General features: G+C 44.6%; 1 protein-coding gene across 1 annotated transcript in view; it reads right to left on the reverse strand.

Moving 5' to 3' along the window:
- ITIH2 (inter-alpha-trypsin inhibitor heavy chain 2) overlaps positions 1-20,450 on the reverse strand; it is a 44,205-nt gene extending 23,755 nt beyond the window's left edge. The window contains exons 1-10 of the mRNA XM_038391279.2: positions 20,266-20,450; positions 18,632-18,706; positions 11,410-11,445; positions 10,210-10,382; positions 9,851-9,955; positions 8,052-8,214; positions 6,623-6,730; positions 4,352-4,480; positions 3,346-3,462; positions 2,428-2,596 (exon numbers count right to left, since the gene is read on the reverse strand). Coding sequence (XP_038247207.1) covers positions 2,428-2,596; positions 3,346-3,462; positions 4,352-4,480; positions 6,623-6,730; positions 8,052-8,214; positions 9,851-9,955; positions 10,210-10,382; positions 11,410-11,445; positions 18,632-18,706; positions 20,266-20,349 — 1,159 coding nt within the window. The 5' untranslated portion in view covers positions 20,350-20,450. The remainder of the gene's footprint in view (positions 1-2,427; positions 2,597-3,345; positions 3,463-4,351; positions 4,481-6,622; positions 6,731-8,051; positions 8,215-9,850; positions 9,956-10,209; positions 10,383-11,409; positions 11,446-18,631; positions 18,707-20,265) is intronic.
- Positions 20,451-21,374: the final 924 nt, after the last annotated feature.

The following is a 21,374-nucleotide window of genomic DNA, read 5'->3' on the forward strand; positions in this document are numbered from 1 at the left end:
TACTATTATCCCCCTTTAACAGCAGGGGGATGGAGGCACAGAGAAGTTAACTGATTTGCTCAGAGTCACATGACGAAATCCAGGGCAGAGCTGGGAATATTGACTCTCTTGACTGTCTGTCATTGGTTTTAAAGCCAGACAGGGACAATTAGATCATCTCGTTTGACTCCTGTATAACACAGATGATGGAATTTCACCCAGTTACCCCTGTACTGTGCTTGATAACTTGTATTTAGCTATAGCGTATGTTCCAGAAAGGCAGCCAAGTTTGATCTGAAGACATCAAGGAATGGAAAATCTACTTCTTCCCTAGGTAGTTTGTTCCAATGGGTAATCCCCCTCCCTGTTTGAGCCTTATTTCTAATCTGAATTTGTCTGGCTTCAGCTACCACCCAGTGATTCTTGTTAGGTCTTTCTCCTGGATTAGATTAGAGAGCCCTTTACTGCCTGGTATTTTCTCCCTGTGAAGGTACGTATACACTGTAACAGAGTCACCTCTCAAACTTCTTTTTGATCAGCTGAACAGCCTGAGCTCTTTCCACCTCTCACAGTAAGGCATGTTCTCCAGCCCTCAGATCAGTTTAGTGGCTCTTCTCTGCACTCTCTCCAATTTCTAACAGCCTTTAAAAACTGTAGACACCAGAACTGGGCGCAGCATTCCCGTATCGGTCTCACCAGTGCCATGCACATAGGCAAAATCACTTCCCCGCCCTTGAGCTTCAGCCACAAAATCATCCATCCTATGCTCAGTGTTTACATAGTGCTCTGAAGCTATGACATTAAGCACCTCTCACACTCCTTCTACTCTAGTGTAACTCCATTAACCTCAGTGGAGTCACTCTTGATTGTAAATGAGAGGGGAATTGGGCCCAGCGAATCAGGCTGCATAACGGTTTAGTGGCCTCCAAGTTAGCTGCAGCCAGTGGAGGCCCTTGAGACATGCTGCTAGGACCAGGGACCAGCTCCTCAAAGGTAATGGGCGTGTGATGGGGCGTCCACCCCACACAGGGATGAAAGAGGGTTAAGGTGTCTAGATAGGCCAGTTAACTACCCAGGATGCACCTGGAGTAAGAGCCAGGGAGCAAAGAACTCATTGATTAGGAACAGGCTCTCCTGTGCAGGAACAGGTGGAGTCTGTCTAAACCCAGGTAGCTGGCTGCAGATGGGGGCTGTTGCAGGGAAGGGCTGCAGGGAAGTAGGCTGCAGTCACTCCCTGAGTGGAGGGAGTTTGAAGCTGGCAAATCCAGAGAAGGGGAGGAGCCAGATAGGTAGGAAGAAGCCCAGGGAAATAGCAGCAAGGGGTAGGACTGTACAGGGACCATGGCTGCTTGTTATATGGTCCCTGGGCTCATAGGCGCCAACTTCTCCTGGTGCCGGTGGATGCTCGACCCACACTCCTGCCCCCAGTCTGCCCCAACTCCACCCCTGCCCTGCCCCCATTCCAACCCCTTCAGCAAAAACCCACCCCAACTCTGCCTCTTCCTGTCCCTATTGGACTCCTTCCCCAAATCCCCACCCTGGCCCTGCCTCTTCCCCACCTCCTCCCCTGAGTGTGCCGTGTTCCCGCTCCTCCCCACTCCCTTCCACAGCTTGTTACACTGCAAAACAGCTGTTTTGCGGTGGCAAGTGCTGGGAGGCGAAGCCAGGATGCGGCGTGCTCAGGGGAGGAGGCAGAGGCAGAGGTGAGCTGGGGTGGGGGGGCGAGGTGGGGAGCTTGGCTGCTGGTGGGTGCAGAGCACCCACCAATTTTTCCCCGTGGGTGCTCCAGCCCCAGTGTACAGGGCAAGCCTGGGTTCCCCTCCCAGCCACTGGGAAGTGGCAAGGGCATTAGAGACACCAGCCAAATAGCCAATCTGGAAAGACTTTGATTTCCCAGAAGAGGAGGACCTTAGTGACCTGGCTGGAGGGCCCAGCCATGAAGAGGACGCTGTGGTTCCGAGGCTGAGAGTAGGGCTGCAAAGCAAAATAAGATGAGAGAAGATACCACCGGAGGGAGCGTGCAAGTGGGCAGAGCTAATTCCCAGGATGGCCAGCAGGAGGTGCCGCTCACAGTGAGTGAACCCCGTGACAGGGAGTTTGGTGCCTACATACCTGTAAGGATCTGGACCCAAGTCCAGAGGTGCTGGGGGCCCAGAGAGGTAATGTGGTGGCACCATTGCCCTGGTCTCTTACTGATACATGGGATCTCTGAAACTGGCCCCACAGAAGGAACACCCTGCCTTCCCAACAGAATGACCAGGGGGCTCTGCAAGGGTGTCTTCATTTTGCCCCCCTCCCTAGCTCCCTTTTCCTTGTGCGTCTTGCCACACGAGTGGGAAATCTGGCCTTTTGTGAAAAGGACTCTGTCTATCTGTCTGAGGCATTTCTGAGGCATTTATCCCCATGGTACCTAAGTGACGAGAGTACCTCATTATCAAACCCACGTACCCCCATTGGGATGGATCTCCTGGATGTATTTCTTAGCATCCTCTGTCTGCGGTGCTGTGGCTGCAACTAAATCATCTCTCCAGGTGCGAACATTGTGGTTGAAGTCAACAATAGAAAAGTGGTCATCAGACCGGAGATCACCCAATATGGTCTTCATCGCCTCAACCGTCTGAGACAGGAAGGGGTCACAAGAATAAGCACGTTTAGCTCTTTCCATTATTCAAAGCACCCTATAAATGCTAGCTAATGAGTAAGAAACTAGGTGAACAACAACATGAGTGATGGGCCCAAACTGGAACCTTTTATGAGGCTGTCTCTCAGCCTGCTTCCTCTGCACTGTGGAAATCCAGGTAAAATGGGACTTGGCTTGACAGAATCCAGATAAGGAGTCTGCAAAACCCAAACTTGTCCTCCTCAACCCATCCCCACTGAATACTAACCATGAGAGAGAGAAGCCATGAGCAGAGAGGACCTTGCTCTGGAAGTTGTGTAGCTTCGGTATTGGCAGAACACGCAGGAGATGAGAGTTCTATTTCTAGCCCTGTCATGACCTGCAGTGTGAGGCTGGGCAAGTCCACATCCCCTCTCTGTATGTCCATGGCCCCATCTATAAAAATCACCCTCCTTTGCAAAGTGCTTTGAGATCTACTATTTCAGAACTCAGTATGATTCAAGTGACCTTGTTTCTTTCTTAAAACATTTTAAGGACAGTAAATATGGTGAGTCAAATCCTGAAGTCCTCTACTCAGGCAAATGCCCAGTGACTTTAGTGATGCTTTTGATTAAGGACCTAAAGATCCGACCTAGTGATTTTCAGTTCAGGCAAGAGCAAGATATGTGGCAGTCAAGCAAGCCATAGCTACACGTACAGGAGAACATGAAGGCAGGGCCTTCTGTCTGCACAGATCAGGAACTTACTTGTTTCATTTTCAATCCCCACATTGAGCCACTCACATCGATAACGAATAAAATGTTTTTGGGCAGGGGATCCAGATTGTCAGGAGCAAAGTAGTGAATAAAATAGCCATTAAAAATCTGCAAAATACAAACAGTGGTAACCTGAGTTCCTGTAAAGATTCCACATGGCACAAGACGGTAAATGGAGTGAAAGGTTTCAGCCCTCTTTACAGGCCACATTCTGTTTTCACGAACACAAAGTTTTATCAGTTGCTAATTCTGCATGTGTATTGCACTCATCACCATAATACAGTATCTGAGCTCCACTGTCTTTAAGGGAGAGCAGAAATTGTCTCTAAGGACACACTTGCTTTGGGAACACCTCTGCACTGGCACGGGGGTGGATGAGATGGTGTAAAAGGGCTATTTCATCTCTAATGACTCAACCTTGCAACCCTACTCCAGGCCAACATGATGCTAATGAAGTGCCAGTTTGCCTTCTCACAACTTCTGACCCTGTTCGTTTGGAGTCGGTTAATCAGTACCCCAGTAGGGTGTTGGAGAGCACTGTGATGTGAGAGATGCTGGCTTTTGGACAGGACAGGGAGCTGGTCCTGACCACTTGTTGTTTAGGTAACTGTATTCTACCTGCCTAAAATCCCCCTGCTACTTCAATTGGATGCAGGATTCTTGATCACTTCTGTTGTTCAACCATGCTGTGCTTTGTTCCTGCCCTAATGCAATGCAAAAAGAGCACCAGAGATGGGGATTGTGGATGGTCTGCTCTGCTGTGGCAATTATTTCTGATGTTCCATTTTGGGTAAGGCCAGTTCTTGAATTACAGTCAAGCTTAGGGGCTGGGCGTGGGTCCTCTCTGGCTTTTAGGGGCTACCTCACTTGTCTTATGGCTCCCTTACTTCTCACTACTATCTAAATTAAAGCTCTTGACATTCCGGGCCCACCTACATGCCCCTTAGACTTTCAGCACTGAGTATGAGAGCAACATACGGTAACAGAATAAACTTACTTCCAGGTCTCCAGCTTTGGTTTCTCGGTGCACATCATACGTCACCACAAAATTTCCATCTACTGCCGTGGCAGAACAGGTAGGGCATTTTCGTTGCTGAGCTACTGTTGGTTTGAAGGACACGTGGGCCTAAAGGTGAGATGTGAACAAGGAGACTCCATTACAAAGTCAACTACACATCCCCAACAATGGCATCATTTTGAGAGATTAGGAATGAGTCCTGCAAGAAGCAATGGACTAGACTTTTGTATCCAGAGGACAAACAATTTCATTGAGCACCTTTGTAATTTTCCAAGTAAAACAGAGAGGGATTTTTGTTGCTTCAAAGCAAAGTTTGCTCTTTAGTTTTCTTCGCTCAGTTTCTTCACTGATAACAGCTCTGTGTACAAACACACAGAGTCATATGCCTGTATTACAGACAGACCTGAACAAACTGTTTGTCATGAGCAATTCATTGGATGAATTTAGCCCTTGTTTCCTGTTTGCAAGGAAAAAAAATATTTGCATGACACCCATGATTTTTCACAATAGCCATGATTTCCATGCATTTGTTATTTGTGATGGTTTGTCTGAACAAATGACAACCTAAAGATTCCCTATAAATTGAGGGCTATGAATATTAGTAATTAGTTATCTGTGATTTGTTGCCTGTGTCACATGGCATTGTTTCTCTTTCCTGACTGGATTAATTCAATGTTTTAAAAGTGGAAAATAACGAATGACCTATAGTCAATAGTGAACATCATGTTAACTCAGAAGTAGCTATGGTTGCCCATGACTATAGTTAGATTGTACACTCTTCGAGGCAGGGATCATCTTTTTGTTCTGTGCCCTGGTCCATGAGTGGGATCCCTCAGGATTATCCTGTATTATCTATTATTATTATTTATTATTATTTATAATTATTACCACAGATAAAAGCTCCAAAAATAGCCACAAAACCTGGTCATTGACATGAACAGTTGAGAGCATGAACATGGCCAAATCGAACTGTGGGCTGGATTTTGCCAACTGGTTTGCAAATACATTTTCATGCTATTCAGTTTGCTCCAATTACAACCCTGGATGCCCCAGCCCAAACCTTTGGCTAAGTGGGTTTGTGGATAAACAAGGTGTGTAGCTGCGCATTGATATCAGGGGTCTGACCTGCGATTAACCTGGAGTTTCAATATAACCTCAGTTATAGACTGTATTTGTGTGTGTATTTGACCCTCATGAACATGAGGGACGGTAGTTGTACTGTCTATTTTATTTATTTAAAAGTCATCCATCACCTTGGTATCTAAAGGCCAAACCAGATATCTGTGTAAGGCCAAACACAATGAGAGTAGCAGCTCAGCAAGTTCCCCCCATGCAACACACAGACCTGCCAAAACATCATAGTCTTGATCTATATCATCTCTGTTATTTTACTCAAGACCTGGGCCTTTTTTCTATCAATCCCTTTATGTATGTTCAAATATTGATGCCCATCATCACAGAATTTGAGCACACTTCAGAGGATAAAACGAGTTATACCAAATTGTCTGGTGTTTTGTGATGAGAACATAAAGTATATCCACAGACGTCTACTGATTCTCAAGAGGTCAAAGGCTAGGGCGTCAAATCATTGAACCAACTAGCCCTCAAGAACATGGCTTGTCTACACATGAAGGTTATTCTGGAATAAGGTATGGTGTGAATTTAAAGCAAAATAGCTATTCTGGAAAAACTCTATGTGTGTACACTCCAGAGTAAAAGTGCCTTTTTCTGATTTTAGTTTAATTCACTTCCATCTTGAAGCTAATTTGGAAAAAGGCACTCTTACTCTGGAATAAGAGAGTCCACCCATGTAGTTATTCAGGAATAGCCACTCCAGAATAACTCCATGTGTAATCAAGCCCTAACACAGCATCTGATTATTTCTGAGTTCCTAATGCGAAGTATTGCTCATTTCTGGGTTATATGTCATTCATTATCTATTTATCTGTTTTATACTGCTGCCATCCCCATAGTATGAGCACCTTGCATATAAAATCAACAGCGACAGCAAAGTTACTAGTGGTCTTCATGGAGTATCTGGCACGTCTCTCTGTTCAGACGTGGTGTAGGGTTCAATCATCAAATGTCTGCATTCCGAATGACAGATCTCCTCTTTCCAAGTGCTTTCTGTATGGTGAGTGTGTATTCCTTTGCCAGATTCCAGCGGGTATTGGGAGAATCTTATCCCCTGTGGGAGAAAATGTTGTACACCTACAGTTTCTTGGTGTCAGCTACTGTTTTGACCATTACCTTTTTCTCTCCCTTGGAGATGGTGGTGATTCCTGCAAAGTGATCTCCTAGCGAGTTAGGAACATGCACATAACGAAGTCCCTGAGGCTCAATAATGCGGACATCCACCTAGAGGCAAGAGGGGAGGACAGTAAGCATGGAGCCTCATTAGAAATGCCGCAGTGTCTCATGAGCTCTTCTGCGCTCCCCAAAACACATTTGCGACAACACCCGGCCTCGGAGGGCTGCCACAGGAACAGAGCCAATTTTACTATTGCCAGGGGTCCAAGCAATGGTTTGAGCATATCGAAACAGTAGGGGGAGTTCTCACGCCACACAGGAGAAGGGGAGGTGGAAGGAAATACTGATCCCCCCGCCCCAGGCCCGGGAATGGAGTGGGAGTGCTTTGTCTGCTGTTAGCAGAGGAGAGAGGGGGGAGGCTCCCTTCTGTTCCCCCTCCTCCTCGCTTTAATCCTTGGATCCAAGTTGCAGGTAGTGCAGACTGGACAGTGTGTTTTTTCATGCGCTGATCTCCAGGAACAATCCTAGGTGGGTTGCTGGCCAGGGCAGAAGACACTCCCCCACACCCACCTCACACCTCTGAGCAGAACAAAGGCTGGCCAGTCAGCAAAACACAACTAAATAAAACCAAAAGGCAATCAGGAAAACCCTGAGTGGCACAGTGCCCCTGGAAGCTGCCATCCTGATTGCCTACCCCTAGCATCTGCCTGGCTGGTCCCATTGCCAAGGGAAGACTGACTGGCAAGTAGTTTCCCCAGCTCCTACGAGTTGTCTGTTCCTGCTGTCGGAGGTAGGGGGAGATTGGATAGTGAGCTGCTTTTCCCTCCTGGAGGGTGTGTGGGGAGACTGGAAAGGGAATTGCTTTCCCCTCTAGTCCCAGCCCTGGAACTAGAATGTCGGTGGAGCACTCCTTGGTTCTGCTACTGGAGTCAGGCAGCAAGTCAACTCTGCAGCGGGGAAACAGGATTTAAGGAAGCAATCAATGGGAACATGTCCAGGCCCTCAGTCAGCATGAAGCAGCCCACACTCCGCAACTCGGGAGCATGAGCAGCGAACATTTGCTTAGGGCCTGAGCCAAAGCCCAGTGAAGTCAATGAAAATTTATTTTATTCAAAAATTCTGCCTGCTTTTGTAGGCCACTTCACTCCGGAATTAGGGATGGGGATATTTTGAAAGGTGTTATACACATTAGGGGCAAATCCTGCCTCTCTTATTCACATGAGTCACCCCTACAGACTTCAGTGGGACGACTCATGAGGGAAAAGAGCAGGATGTAGCCCTGAAGTTGTATATAAGTGTGCAGTAGAGTGCATCACACAAATTGTCACTCGCACTCGTATTTTCTGCGAGAACCAACCAACTACGTGCCACTTGCAGTGACCTGGGTGAGAAGCAACACAGAACATTGTAGTCCTTGACTCTCCTGTACCTCTAGGTGCTTTGCAAGTCTTCCAGGCTGCAGAGGGATAACATACTCGTATGATCCCAGCTTCCTCCGCATCACTTCTTGGTAATGAATTTCAAACTGGACCTTCATTCCTCCAGGCACGTTCAGTTCAGCTTTAAAGTTTTCCATGTCAAGGGCACTGCTCCTGGAAGTGTTGTCAAAACACAAAGCTGTATCTCTGTGTGGCAAGCACCGAATATGAAAACTCACCCAGTACCCACTTCAAGAATATCACCTGCTTTTCGCTAAAGGCCTGAGTTAATAAATTACAGGGAGACCTAATAGCTGATTTGGTCTTAAATTTGGCCTCTAAAAGGGAACCACACTTACATATCAACTCAATGAGGCTTTGTCAATTTGAGGGTGGAAACACAAGGTGAGCTCTGTACGAGTTAACTATTGTTCTTGCTGTAGATGAGCATAAACACCTGTCAGGGATGGTCTAGGTATATTTGGTCCTGCTTCAGCATGGGATAGATTTACCAATTTGGGGAAGTTTTACCAATTCCTGGAGGTTTCATCACATGACATGATCTTTAATTGAAGATAAATCTTCCATTCCTGGAGACTCCAGGACAATCCTGGAGGATTGGCAATTCTAGCATGGAGGCATGGACTAGATGACCTCTCAAAGTCCCTTCCAGGCCTACCTTTCTATAATAAACCAAACTGGAGATTCAAAGCAATGGAATAGAGCTGGTCAGCAATCAGAATGTCTGTTCCGCAGCAAATTCTAAAACTTCCTACCCAATGAAATGTCCAAAATAATTTAATTTCAAGTCAATTAAAATATTATTCTGATCTCAACTTTTTGATTTTCTATTATTATAAATTATAATATAACTGTTGAAGTGAAAAGTTGTTTCAAAACAAATAATCAAATTATTCAGTTTCAATAGGGAACATTTCGACTTTATCGAAGAGCTTTGTTTCAATTTTTTTCTGAAAGAAAATCTGTCAGAATTTGATACACCCACAGAAAGTATCGACTTTGACAAAATGGCATTTTTTGATGGAAAAAGCTTCCATCAGAAAGCTTTCATCCAGCTCTGCTTTGGAACGTTTGGAGTCCGGGCTCAGATCTGCACCCAAAGTTTGCAGATGGCTCCACTCTATACCACAGTCAAAATCAAAACCCAGATCTGAACTTCCACCCTGAATTCTAAGACATTTCAAATCCAGATCAGGATCTAGATTTGAATTTTGCACTTTGACTCCACCTCTAACATTTGCAGATTACCGGTTTCTGTTTAAAAAACAAAAACAAATTAAATGTAGTGGTTGGAGTAGAAGTCTGAATCAGGACTCCTGGGTTCCGCTTCTGATTCTGCTACTAAGCTTAGGCTTGTCACATGATGGTGAAGTTCACACTGGCATAGAGCCAGTATAAGTTCTGTGTTCTGATTAAGTCCAATGTAAATCTCAAAATAGAGCATAAGTGGGATTTAAGTGGTGCATAGGCATCATGCTGACCCTATATTTGTAGCATCTTAGCTGTTTCTGCTAAGCACTTCATAAAATAATTACTTAATATATAGGCCCTGATCTGGCAAAACACTTAAGTTCTGACTTCAGTGAAACTATTCATGGGCTTAAAGTTAAGCATGTGCTTTGCTGGATCAGGACCTAAATAAAGACACTGTATTCATGTTCATGAGATTACCACCAGATACCCTATTTTGGTGTCAGGACACAGACCAGTCTCATAGTCTGGGAGTTAAAGATTCTAATAAAAGGAAAAGGAAGTACAGTAGCATAATAAAGAGGAGAAATCTTTGTACCTTACTATTCCAGCAGCTTTGCCTTTGGCCCTGGCCTGAGCATATTGTTGTCTGGCTGCAGATTTTTCTCTAATTGAACTAGTAAACGTTATGCCATTTATGTTCCTAAGAGAGAAAAACAGACAGATCATCACAGAGACTATTGTGGAGTTTCTTTATTTTAATGAGAAATCACGTTGAATCAAACCTGTTCCTAATCCAGTGGACTCTTTTACTTTAAAAAACAACAACAAAGCTTGGAAAAATATTATTTTATATACAATAAAAGTTATGGACACTTTCCCTGTTATCCTTCCACCACCTTCTTATTTGATTATTGAAATTGTCACGCACAGTAGATACAGCTCCCCACTACTTACATAGTAAAGTTGTGAATGAAGGCTCCTTTGGGAATCTGCACATCAAACACCACATTTTGGGAATGCTTAGCTTTATTTTCCACTTTGCTTTGGATCATGGTGTCGACCAAACGGGATGTTATGGTGGACTGAACTTTGTAGCTATAAATACTTATCTTGTCATCGCCCGCTACCTGCAACGGAGAAGAGAACTTTGAAAATTTGTGAGAGAGATACACCAGGTATGTTTTGCATGAAAGGATGGTTCAATCCATGCTGACAATTACAGTGTCTGTATTTAGCTACAGTTCATTACAAAATGGCGCCCTCAATAGATCTTCAACTCTTGTAGATCTCAGGTGTTTGGGAGGAGGTCATCTAACAAGAGAGTACTGTAATATACTGGCCTAGTACATGAGCTCGTATTGCATGCCAGTTTGCTACTTTCTAGTATCTAAAGTTCTTTTGCTTAAGAGGGAGATGGCTGAATTTCTGGTGCAGTAGGTTCTCAGGTTCAATCCCAGTTAGTAATTGTTGTGTCCATGGTTTTGTCTACACACTAAACTGGGTTTCCTTAAACTGGTGCAGACCCATGTGGAGACTCTTAGGTCAGTTCACCTCATCTTTAGCCTGTTAACTAATCAAACCAAAATAAGCCTGGTTTAAACAGGACTAAGAGCCTTGCAGCCTTTTGCTCTGGTTTAACTGAACTGGTTTAGAATCGCTCCTTTAATGTAAAACAATTCAGCTCTGTGTGAGGACAAGCCCTGTGTGTATTTCACTAACCCTACATGTAGGAAGGATTGGGATTTATAGGCCTCCTGGAAAAAGTGTGTTTTAGAGAAAGACTTAAATAAGAGAGGGATGAGGCAACTTGGCCGACCAGGTCAGATGTAAGATCCACCATGGCAGCTCGTTGAGAGGGAGAACAGCATGATTTGCCATGAGGTTTATAAAAATATTGCCTTTGGGAGGAAGAGAGAGCACGTTTTCTCTTCATTTTTGTTCTTATTCCGACATCAGTACAGTATATATCACTACGAAATCTTGTACCAATCCCCCGAACAGCATTGTGCAAGCAGTCAGCTGTTTGAAGAAAATAGGTTAATACCCGGTCAGTGATACAAGCAAGGCATTGAACAAACAGCAGGATTGATTTCCAGATAATAGTTAACTGGAAAATCATTTTGTCATCATTTTTTTTCCCAGAAAAAAACTCACCGACTCTCCAGAGTCCTCATAGGTTAATGTGCTCCTCTGGGAAGAAAAGAAATAGAGAATGAGACTTCAGCAAGCCTGAAAATTACAGGTCTAGTGGTCATGAATTAGCTATTGAAGGGATCAAATGGCATATTGCCCATATATTGTTTCACAAGATGATCAGAATCAATGAGAGTCACTGGGTTTATTTCTTAGTGTCCTTCTCTTTGCTTTATTTCTTGCACTTAAGGGGTGGATTTTCAAAAGCCCCTGAGGCCCAGATCCTCAAAAGGTGCCTAACTCCCATTGATTTCAAGTACCTTTGACAGGTTTCAGAGTAGCAGCCATGTTAGTCTGTATCCGCAAAAAGAAAAGGAGTACTTGTGGCACCTTAGAGACTAACAAATTTATCTGAGCACAAGCTTTGTATGGTAACACCCATTGTTTCATATTCTCTGTGTATATAAATCTCCCCACTGTATTTTCCACTGCATGCATACGGTGAAGTGGGCTGTAGCTCACGAAAGCTTATGCTCAAATAAATTTGTTAGTCTCTAAGGTGCCACAGTCTTCCTTTTCTTTTGCAAGTACCTTTGAGTATCTGTGCCTAAGTGAAGCATAAGTCCAATTGGACATCACTGACAATCTGGCTCTGAAACCTAGGGACTTTTGAAAACAAAAGTTGGGCTGATTGAAAAATGTCCATTGAAATGGTTTTCTGATGGAAATTTGGGATTTTGACAAAATGATTTGTGTGTGTGTGAGTGTGTGTGAATAGGGTCTGCTTTCTGTGGAAAATTTTGAGTTTTTGTACAAAAAGTTCTGGTCAAAACCCAAATCTTTTGCCCCAAACCAAAACTTCTTCAGGGAAAAAAAAATGAAAACTTAAGGTTTTCTGCCAAAATTTTTCAGGTTTCATTTATTTTTCCTATGAAAAGTTGACATTTTCCATGGAAAATTTAAACAAAAATGATGTGTTTGTTGCTGTTTTCATCAATAAAAATCTGCAGAAAAAATAGTTCTTACCAGCACGACTATTTAAGCCTTACAAGGCTTAAAAATAGTAATTAATGAGCTATTTTTTTACTGCCATATGAATATCCCTGCTTGGAATTTATGTCATCTTGTGGCCAGCTCCTGACGCTCTAAAAAATTAAACACATATGAGTGACACTGGCTCCTTAAATGTGACAAAAACCCAAATTGAGGTAGACAGCAAAAACCATAGAAGAAACTTATAATGATTGGTGGTTCTTTTCCTAACGTTTGGTATCAATTTAGGTCAGTAAATTTGAACTAAGTTAAATTATTCATGGGTAACTGCAGGATGATTTAACTGGGACTTGGTCCTGCTTTGAGCAGGGGGTTGGACTAGATGACCTTCTGGGGTCCCTTCCAACCCTGATATTCTATGATTCTATGATTCTATGATTATGTGTAATGCAGGTAAATCTGGGTGTATAGGAGAGGTGACATACCTCATAAAGACAGGTTTCAGAGTAGCAGCCGTGTTAGTCTGTATTCGCAAAAAGAAAAGGAGTACTTGTGGCACCTTAGAGACTAACAAATTTATTAGAGCATAAGCTTTCGTGAGCTACAGCTCACTTCATCGGATGCATTTGGTGGAAAAAACAGAGGAGAGATTTATATACACACACAGAGAACATGAAACAATGGGTTTATCATACACACTGTAAGGAGAGTGATCACTTAAGATAAGCCATCACCAGCAGTGGGGGGCGGGAGGAAAGGAGGAAAACCTTTCATGGTGACAAGCAAGGTAGGCTAATTCCAGCAGTTAACAAGAATATCAGAGGAACAGTGGGGGGTGTGGTGGGGGGGAGAAATACCATGGGGAAATAGAAAAGGAGTACTTGTGGCACCTTAGAGACTAACAAATTTATTAGAGCATAAGCTTTCGTGAGCTACACCTCACTTCATCGGATGCATTGCTCACGAAAGCTTATGCTCTAATAAATTTGTTAGTCTCTAAGGTGCCACAAGTACTCCTTTTCTTTTTGCGAATACAGACTAACACGGCTGCTACTCTGAAACATGGGGAAATAGTTTTATTTTGCGTAATGACTCATCCATTCCCAGTCTCTATTCAAGCCTAAGTTAATTGTATCCAGTTTGCAAATTAATTCCAATTCAGCAGTCTCTCGTTGGAGTCTGTTTTTGAAGCTTTTTTGTTGAAGGATAGCCACTCTTAGGTCTGTAATCGAGTGACCAGAGAGATTGAAGTGTTCTCCAACTGGTTTTTGAATGTTATAATTCTTGACGTCTGATTTGTGTCCATTCATTCTTTTACGTAGAGACTGTCCAGTTTGGCCAATGTACATGGCAGAGGGGCATTGCTGGCACATGATGGCATATATCACATTGGTAGATGCGCAGGTGAACGAGCCTCTGATAGTGTGGCTGATGTGATTAGGCCCTATGATGGTATCCCCTGAATAGATATGTGGACAGAGTTGGCAACGGGCTTTGTTGCAAGGATAGGTTCCTGGGTTAGTGGTTCTGTTGTGTGGTGTGTGCTTGCTGGTGAGTATTTGCTTCAGATTGGGGGGCTGTCTGTAAGCAAGGACTGGTCTGTCTCCCAAGATCTGAGAGAGCGATGGCTCGTCCTTCAGGATAGGTTGTAGATCCTTGATGATGCGTTGGAGAGGTTTTAGTTGGGGGCTGAAGGTGATGGCTAGTGGCGTTCTGTTGTTTTCTTTGTTGGGCCTGTCCTGTAGTAGGTGACTTCTGGGTACTCTTCTGGCTCTGTCAATCTGTTTCTTCACTTCAGCAGGTGGGTATTGTAGTTGTAGGAATGCATGATAGAGATCTTGTAGGTGTTTGTCTCTGTCTGAGGGGTTGGAGCAAATGCGGTTATATCGTAGCGCTTGGCTGTAGACAATGGATCGAGTGGTATGATCTGGATGAAAGCTAGAGGCATGTAGGTAGGAATAGCGGTCAGTAGGTTTCCGATATAGGGTGGTGTTTATGTGACCATCGCTTATTAGCACTGTAGTGTCCAGGAAGTGGATCTCTTGTGTGGATTGGTCCAGGCTGAGACCAGTCCTTGCTTACAGACAGCCCCCCAATCTGAAGCAAATACTCACCAGCAACCACACACCACACAACAGAACCACTAACCCAGGAACCTATCCTTGCAACAAAGCCCGTTGCCAACTCTGTCCACATATCTATTCAGGGGACACCATCATAGGGCCTAATCACATCAGCCACACTATCAGAGGCTCGTTCACCTGCGCATCTACCAATGTGATATATGCCATCATGTGCCAGCAATGCCCCTCTGCCATGTACATTGGCCAAACTGGACAGTCTCTACGTAAAAGAATGAATGAACACAAATCAGACGTCAAGAATTATAACATTCAAAAACCAGTTGGAGAACACTTCAATCTCTCTGGTCACTCGATCACAGACCTAAGAGTGGCTATCCTTCAACAAAAAAGCTTCAAAAACAGACTCCAATGAGAGACTGCTGAATTGGAATTAATTTGCAAACTGGATACAATTAACTTAGGCTTGAATAGAGACTGGGAATGGATGAGTCATTACACAAAGTAAAACTATTTCCCCATGTTTCAGAGTAGCAGCCGTGTTAGTCTGTATTCGCAAAAAGAAAAGGAGTACTTGTGGCACCTTAGAGACTAACAAATTTATTAGAGCATAAGCTTTCGTGAGCAATGCATCCGATGAAGTGAGGTGTAGCTCACGAAAGCTTATGCTCTAATAAATTTGTTAGTCTCTAAGGTGCCACAAGTACTCCTTTTCTATTTCCCCATGGTATTTCTCCCTCCCACCCCACCCCCCACTGTTCCTCTGATATTCTTGTTAACTGCTGGAATTAGCCTACCTTGCTTGTCACCATGAAAGGTTTTCCTCCTTTCCCTCCCCTGCTGCTGGTGATGGCTTATCTTAAGTGATCACTCTCCTTACAGTGTGTATGATAAACCCATTGTTTCATGTTCTCTGTGTGTGTATATAAATCTCTCCTCTGTTTTTTCCACCAAATGCATCCGATGAAGTGAGCTGTAGCTCACGAAAGCTTATGCTCTAATAAATTTGTTAGTCTCTAAGGTGCCACAAGTACTCCTTTTCTTTTTGCGAATACAGACTAACACGGCTGCTACTCTGAAATTTATGAGGTATGTCACCTCTCCTATACACACAGAATAGGAGAATATATAAAAGCCCCTTCCAGCTGACCTCAAGATACTTTATTAGATCATCCGTTTTGGACCTAGAGATCTTTGATCTGATGGTGGCAATTCTGTCTCCTCAAAATAAACCACACTGTGATCTCTAAGGGAATTTAATTTTATTACTGACGTGAATTTTCTGCTGATGAAAGATGCAGCTGGAATGCAGAACAGAAGCAGCATGGACTTCCTCATACTGCCTCTCTGTTGTGTCTCAAGCCCTGACCTGGGGTAACCATCTCTGGTGCAGAAAGGGGACTCAGGTTTCCATGACTCACGCTAGTCTTTGCCCTCACTGCTAAGACGGCCAACAAAGGGCCTATTGTGACAATGTGGGAGGCGTGGGAGGTGGAAATTTGCCCGTTAGGAAATGGACTCCCCCCTAGAGCTGGTTGAAATTTGTCATTCAATATAAATAAAGATGTTTTTATCAAAGGGAAAGTTTCACAGAAATCATTTTGAGTTTCCATTGCTCAGGTTTTCTTTAATGCAACTTGTTGTGTTTTTTGACAATCATTTTATCTGTAGTTTTGAGGGGTTTATCTCCTCTGCCAGTTTTCACTTATGCTAGGCCTAGTCTACACATAAGTGATGTATCGCTTTAATTCAGGGGCAGGCAAACTTTTTGGCCTGAGGACCACATCAGGTTTCTGAAATTATATGGAGGACCGGTTAGGGGAGGCTGTGCCTCCCCAAACAGCCAGGCATGGCCCGGCCCCCGCCCCCTACCTGCCCCCCCTGTGTTCCCTGTCCCCTGATGGCCCCCCCGGGACTCCTGCCCCTTCCATCCCTCCCTGTCCCCTGACTGCCCCTGGAACCCCTGCCCCTGACTGCCCCCCATCGCCCCATCCAACTCCCCTTCTCCTTCCTGACTGCCCCCCCGGGACCCTTGCCCCCATTCAACCCCCCTGTCCCTGCCCTCTGACCGCCCCGACCCCTATCCACATCCCCGTCCCCTGACCACCACCCCGAACTCCCCTGCTCTCTATCCAACCCCCCCCCCCGCCCCCTTACTGCACTACCTGGAGCACTGGTGGCTGGCGGCGCTACAGAGCACCAGGACAGACAGCCGCACCAGCCGGCTGGAGCCGGCCATACCACCGTGCAGCACAGAGCACCAGGTCGGGCCACGGCTCTGCAGCTGTGGTACTCAGCAAGTGCTTGCTGCCCCGCCACCCAGAGCATTGCGCCCTGAGGCTGCTGGGGAGGGGGAACAGCGGGGAAGGGGCCGGGGGCGAGCCTCCCGAGCCAAGAGCTCAGGGTCCTGGCAGGCGGGTCCCGTGGGTCGGATGTGGCCCGCGGGCCATAGTTTGCCTACCTCTGCTTTATCTACACTGTTATAGTTAAAGTGGTGCAACTCATTTCCTCCAGTGAGCATGTTGTTATACTAGGATAAAGGTGTTTACATTGGTATCACCCTTTTTCATATGGGAAGGGGAATAAGCTAGACTGGTATCAGGCTCCTTTATCCTGGTACAACAGCATCCATACTCTGGATTGTGCAGGTATAGCTGTATCGGTTAAAAAAGATCACACCCCTAATTGACATAGTTATACTGGTAAACACCTGTGTGCAGACCAGGCTCATGTCACTTGGGTCCTGATCCTGCAAGTGTGCATAAGCCTGATTCTCATTTACACTAAAACCCCTTTATACCACTCTGGCGGTGTGAGGGGGTCGTAAGATGGGAATTTACACTCAGGTTAAGGCCCGGAGCAGTGTAAAAGAGTCTTAGGGCTTGTCTACACACTGCTGCAGTGTGGACTACAGGGGTGTGAATTGCAGAGCGCACTAACTTCCCTATGTAGACCTTGCTGGCACACACTAAAAGGTACCCACTACATCTTAACATGGCCCTGTTTGAAACGGGATTACATCAACGCAAACTAAGTTTCTTTTCGTTCACACCAACATGGTCTACATGGAGCAGTTCGAGCACAATGCATTCACATGCTCTCCAATATGCAGCCCTGTAGTCTGCCCTGCAGCACTGTGGAGATAAGCTGTTAGTGTAAATAAGCCTCAGAGCCAGATGCACTTCAACTTTATACACCATGAGTATTCCCATTTAACTCAATGGAACTTTTCACATGCATGACATTAAACCTGGCCCCAATCCTGCAAACATTTATCCACATGCTTCACTTTGGTCCCATGAGCAATCTTATTGACGTTAATGGGATTACCCATGGTAGCGAAGTTAAGCACATTCGTAAGTGTTTACAGGATTGGGTCCAGGTCGCTTTTTTCCCCTCCAAAATAAAAATAAAATGTTAATTTTTTGAAAACTTTACATTTTTAAATAAAAAAGTCTTTTGATAAGCTTTTGATATAAAAATCATTCCACAGAAAATTTTTAAAAATCCATCTATTTCAATAACTGACAGAACGAAATGATCAGCAATATATTCACCAAAAAAAAGAAAAAGAAAGAAAGAAATAAAAGAAAAGAAATAAAAGAAACTTTTTTTGACAAGTTCTACTGATCCGCCAACTACTTTTCACATACAGCACTGTGCAACGATCACCTGTGATTGGTTTCCCATTGACCTAACCTGGAACCAGTAGCCAATTAGCAGGGCTGGAAGATACCATACCACATTACCAATTTCTGAGCCCTAGCTTTTCCTGGACACTTTGGCACCAATTCTGCAATCAGGTTTCACCTGGGCACACCCCTCCTCTGAATGGAGCTCCTTTGAAGTCAAAGGGACTTTTCACATGCATGAAGTTAAATGTGTGTAGTGTTCTGCTTAATTATTTGTACTGCGGTTGCTCCTGGGGACTCCAGTCAGGTCCTGGCCTCATGTGCCAAGCGCTGTACAAACAAAGAGTTCTTGCCCAAAGCAGCACCCACCAGGCTCATGCATGCATGAATCCACCCAAGTACTCCTGATTGCAGAATTGTGGCCTTTGTAATGGAATAGAACATCAGTCATTTGCTTCAAAATATTTTTCTTTTCAGTCCTCTCTCTCGCTCTTCACCTTCTCTCCTCCCCCTTTCTAAATTTTATGGTTACTGTACCTGGTACCTGCCATTTCTAGTCATGGGCTTTGACAGAAATTCATCGAGCTCCAGGTCAAACAAGTTCTCCAGATCCTAAAGGAGACACAGGGAAACAGTAAAGTGTTCACCTCATGGCAGATTTCACTTTCAGAGCTCTCTGTTTCAGAACTGGCAACACACTCATTGAAGATATGATAACAGAACAGATGCAGGAAACAAATCCATAGCATTTGCCCATAACTTCAGCGTTCGTTGTGGATAGATTTTAGTTTGTCATCTTGGGGCTTGATTCATCCCTCCAGTTTTGTGCTAGTGTGAATTTAGTTCCCACTAGGCACAAGTGGGGAGCTGAGAGGAATACGATTCTGCGCGTCACAGTTCCTTCCCAGGACAACAGATCCACTCCCCTTGCACAGTGATGAATCTCCAGGCTCCATCTACCCCATTATTTAATATGATCACTCTTGGCCTCCACATGGGGCTATTACTTCTGAAGCAAGGACATATCTCAGGGGGCCTGAAATATCCATAAAATACAGTAGGCAGATTTACAACACAGTGGGCCCAATCCTGGCCTCTAGTGTGGACTGACACAGATTCTGTCCTCATTTACACCAGGGTCCAGAGTAACGCCACTGAATCCAGTGAAGTTATTCTGGTTTTACATCAGTGTCACTGAGAGCAAAATTTGGCTCCTTGACATTAGAAGGAGTTACTCCAGATTTACCAAGCAAGAAGGAAATAGGCCCAGTATTTTGTACCCAATACGGAACAATCAGGATAAACAATCTCATCATGTCTTTAAAAACATTGTACCACAAAAGAGAAAACATGTCCATCTAACTAATTATTATTAACATTGGAGAGGGACACTAAACATCACAGAGCTTCAGACCATCCCTGCCTCCTGCACCATAATGTTTCAAACGTGCCCAATAAATAATTGAGTTTGGGTGAGTACTGTAACAATCGGACCTGGATCTGAACTCCCCTGAGAATCTGAAAGCATTTGGGTCCAGAGATTTAGTTCAGCTCAGGTCTAGAATTATGACTTTATTTAGAAATGTATTAAGGAGCTGTTCATTGGCCCTGATCCATTAATGTCAATGGGAGTGTGATATAAGGCAGTGGATAGAAAACAGGCCTGATTCTGCAGTCCCTAATATGTCTATTATTAAGCACCAACACTGTGCTCCGCTGTATATAAGACACACATTCCCTCTCCAGAGAAGCATACATTTTAAGGCCCTGACTCTGCAATCAGACCTGTGCAGGCAAACACCTTAGCCCATGTGAAGCCTCCCAAAGCTGGAGAGGATCTTTGCTGCTACACTGAGCCAGTTTCAGGATCGGGGCCTGCAAGACAGGCAAAGCTCAGACGAGAACGGGAATTCTGCCTGAGTAAGACAAACAGGGTCTAGCCAATAGCTACCCCTAATTTAATATAGGCATATTAAAGAGCAATACTGGGAATGGAAGACAAGAAGCTGTTATCCGGACAATACATGATTATAGCAGAAAGAAAAAGAAATTAAGAGGTAGCAGCAAAACTATTAAGAGAAGCAACAGACCTGATCCTGCACTCATCAGCAGGAGCTCAGATATTGACTTCAGCGTGTGTAACAGGATCAGACCCCCTGTGGATTACTTACATCTGGGATTTCGTCGATGACGAGATCAAAGCTTCGTATTCCAGAAACAACGAATAAAAGCAGGAAGCATATCAGCTGCTTCATTGTCTCCCTACTTGCTTCACAAGAGCTGCTTGCCTAGGGGCTGGATAGCAGATCTCTCCTTCTCTGAGCCAAGTTCAAGGAAAAGACTGGAACTTATGCAGTATTTTGAACAAAATTTTGAAATGCTGACTTTGTTCAGGCCCTGGGTAAATATTTACCCTGTAACGCAAGCCAGAGCTGAGGGGGCATGGGTGAGGGTTGTGCAAATATGGGTCACGCTGCCATACCCCTGATAACGGCTCAACACCGGATAGGCTCCGTTCTTGCCTTTGGAGATTCCTGGAGGGTTTAACAAATTTGCTGCTAGATGCAGGTTTTGGAGAATTGAAAATGGGAAAGATCAAAGTTAAAGCGGACTCGAAATAAATCTGTTTACGGTAGACAAGGCAATAGCCAGTTCTCAAAGATACTGATGGAATAATACTCTGCATTTTTATGAGGATTCCCAAACCACTTTATAGTGAAGGGCAGGCATCATGGGGCTTGATTCTGAGTTTCACTAATGCCCCTTCACTCTACTTTGGCAATGGAAAGGGGCCAGGTTAGGGCCATATTTTTAAAGGTATCTGGCACCTCAAGGTGCAGAGAGACAGCTAGTGGGATTGTCAAAAGTACCTAAAATCAATGCGAGTTAGGCACCTAGGTGCTTTTGAAAATTCCCCAGGCTTCTATCTGCATCTTGAGACACCTAAATACTTTTAAAAATCAGTTCCTGAGTTGCTTTCTTCCAGGCTCACATTTGGTCTAAGAGCAGGAATGGAGACATCTGAAATGCATGTGAAGAATTATCGGTGTGTACAGCCCTCACCCTTTCACATGCAAACACTGCTCCTCGTGCAGGACCTATCCGGCTGAGGCAGGGGATGGAACAAACCCAACATATGAACAGGGCCCACGCACGTCATGTATTGTAGACACCACCTGCTTGCGGGAGGGCCCTGTACTGGGCATTGTGGGATAGAGGTACAGCATTCCCACAGGCCCTGCAGTGCTTCCCTAACGTACTGTGTGAGTGCTCTGGGCAC

Source organism: Dermochelys coriacea, chromosome 1, assembly GCF_009764565.3.
Source record: "Dermochelys coriacea isolate rDerCor1 chromosome 1, rDerCor1.pri.v4, whole genome shotgun sequence".
NCBI lineage: Eukaryota > Metazoa > Chordata > Testudines > Dermochelyidae > Dermochelys > Dermochelys coriacea.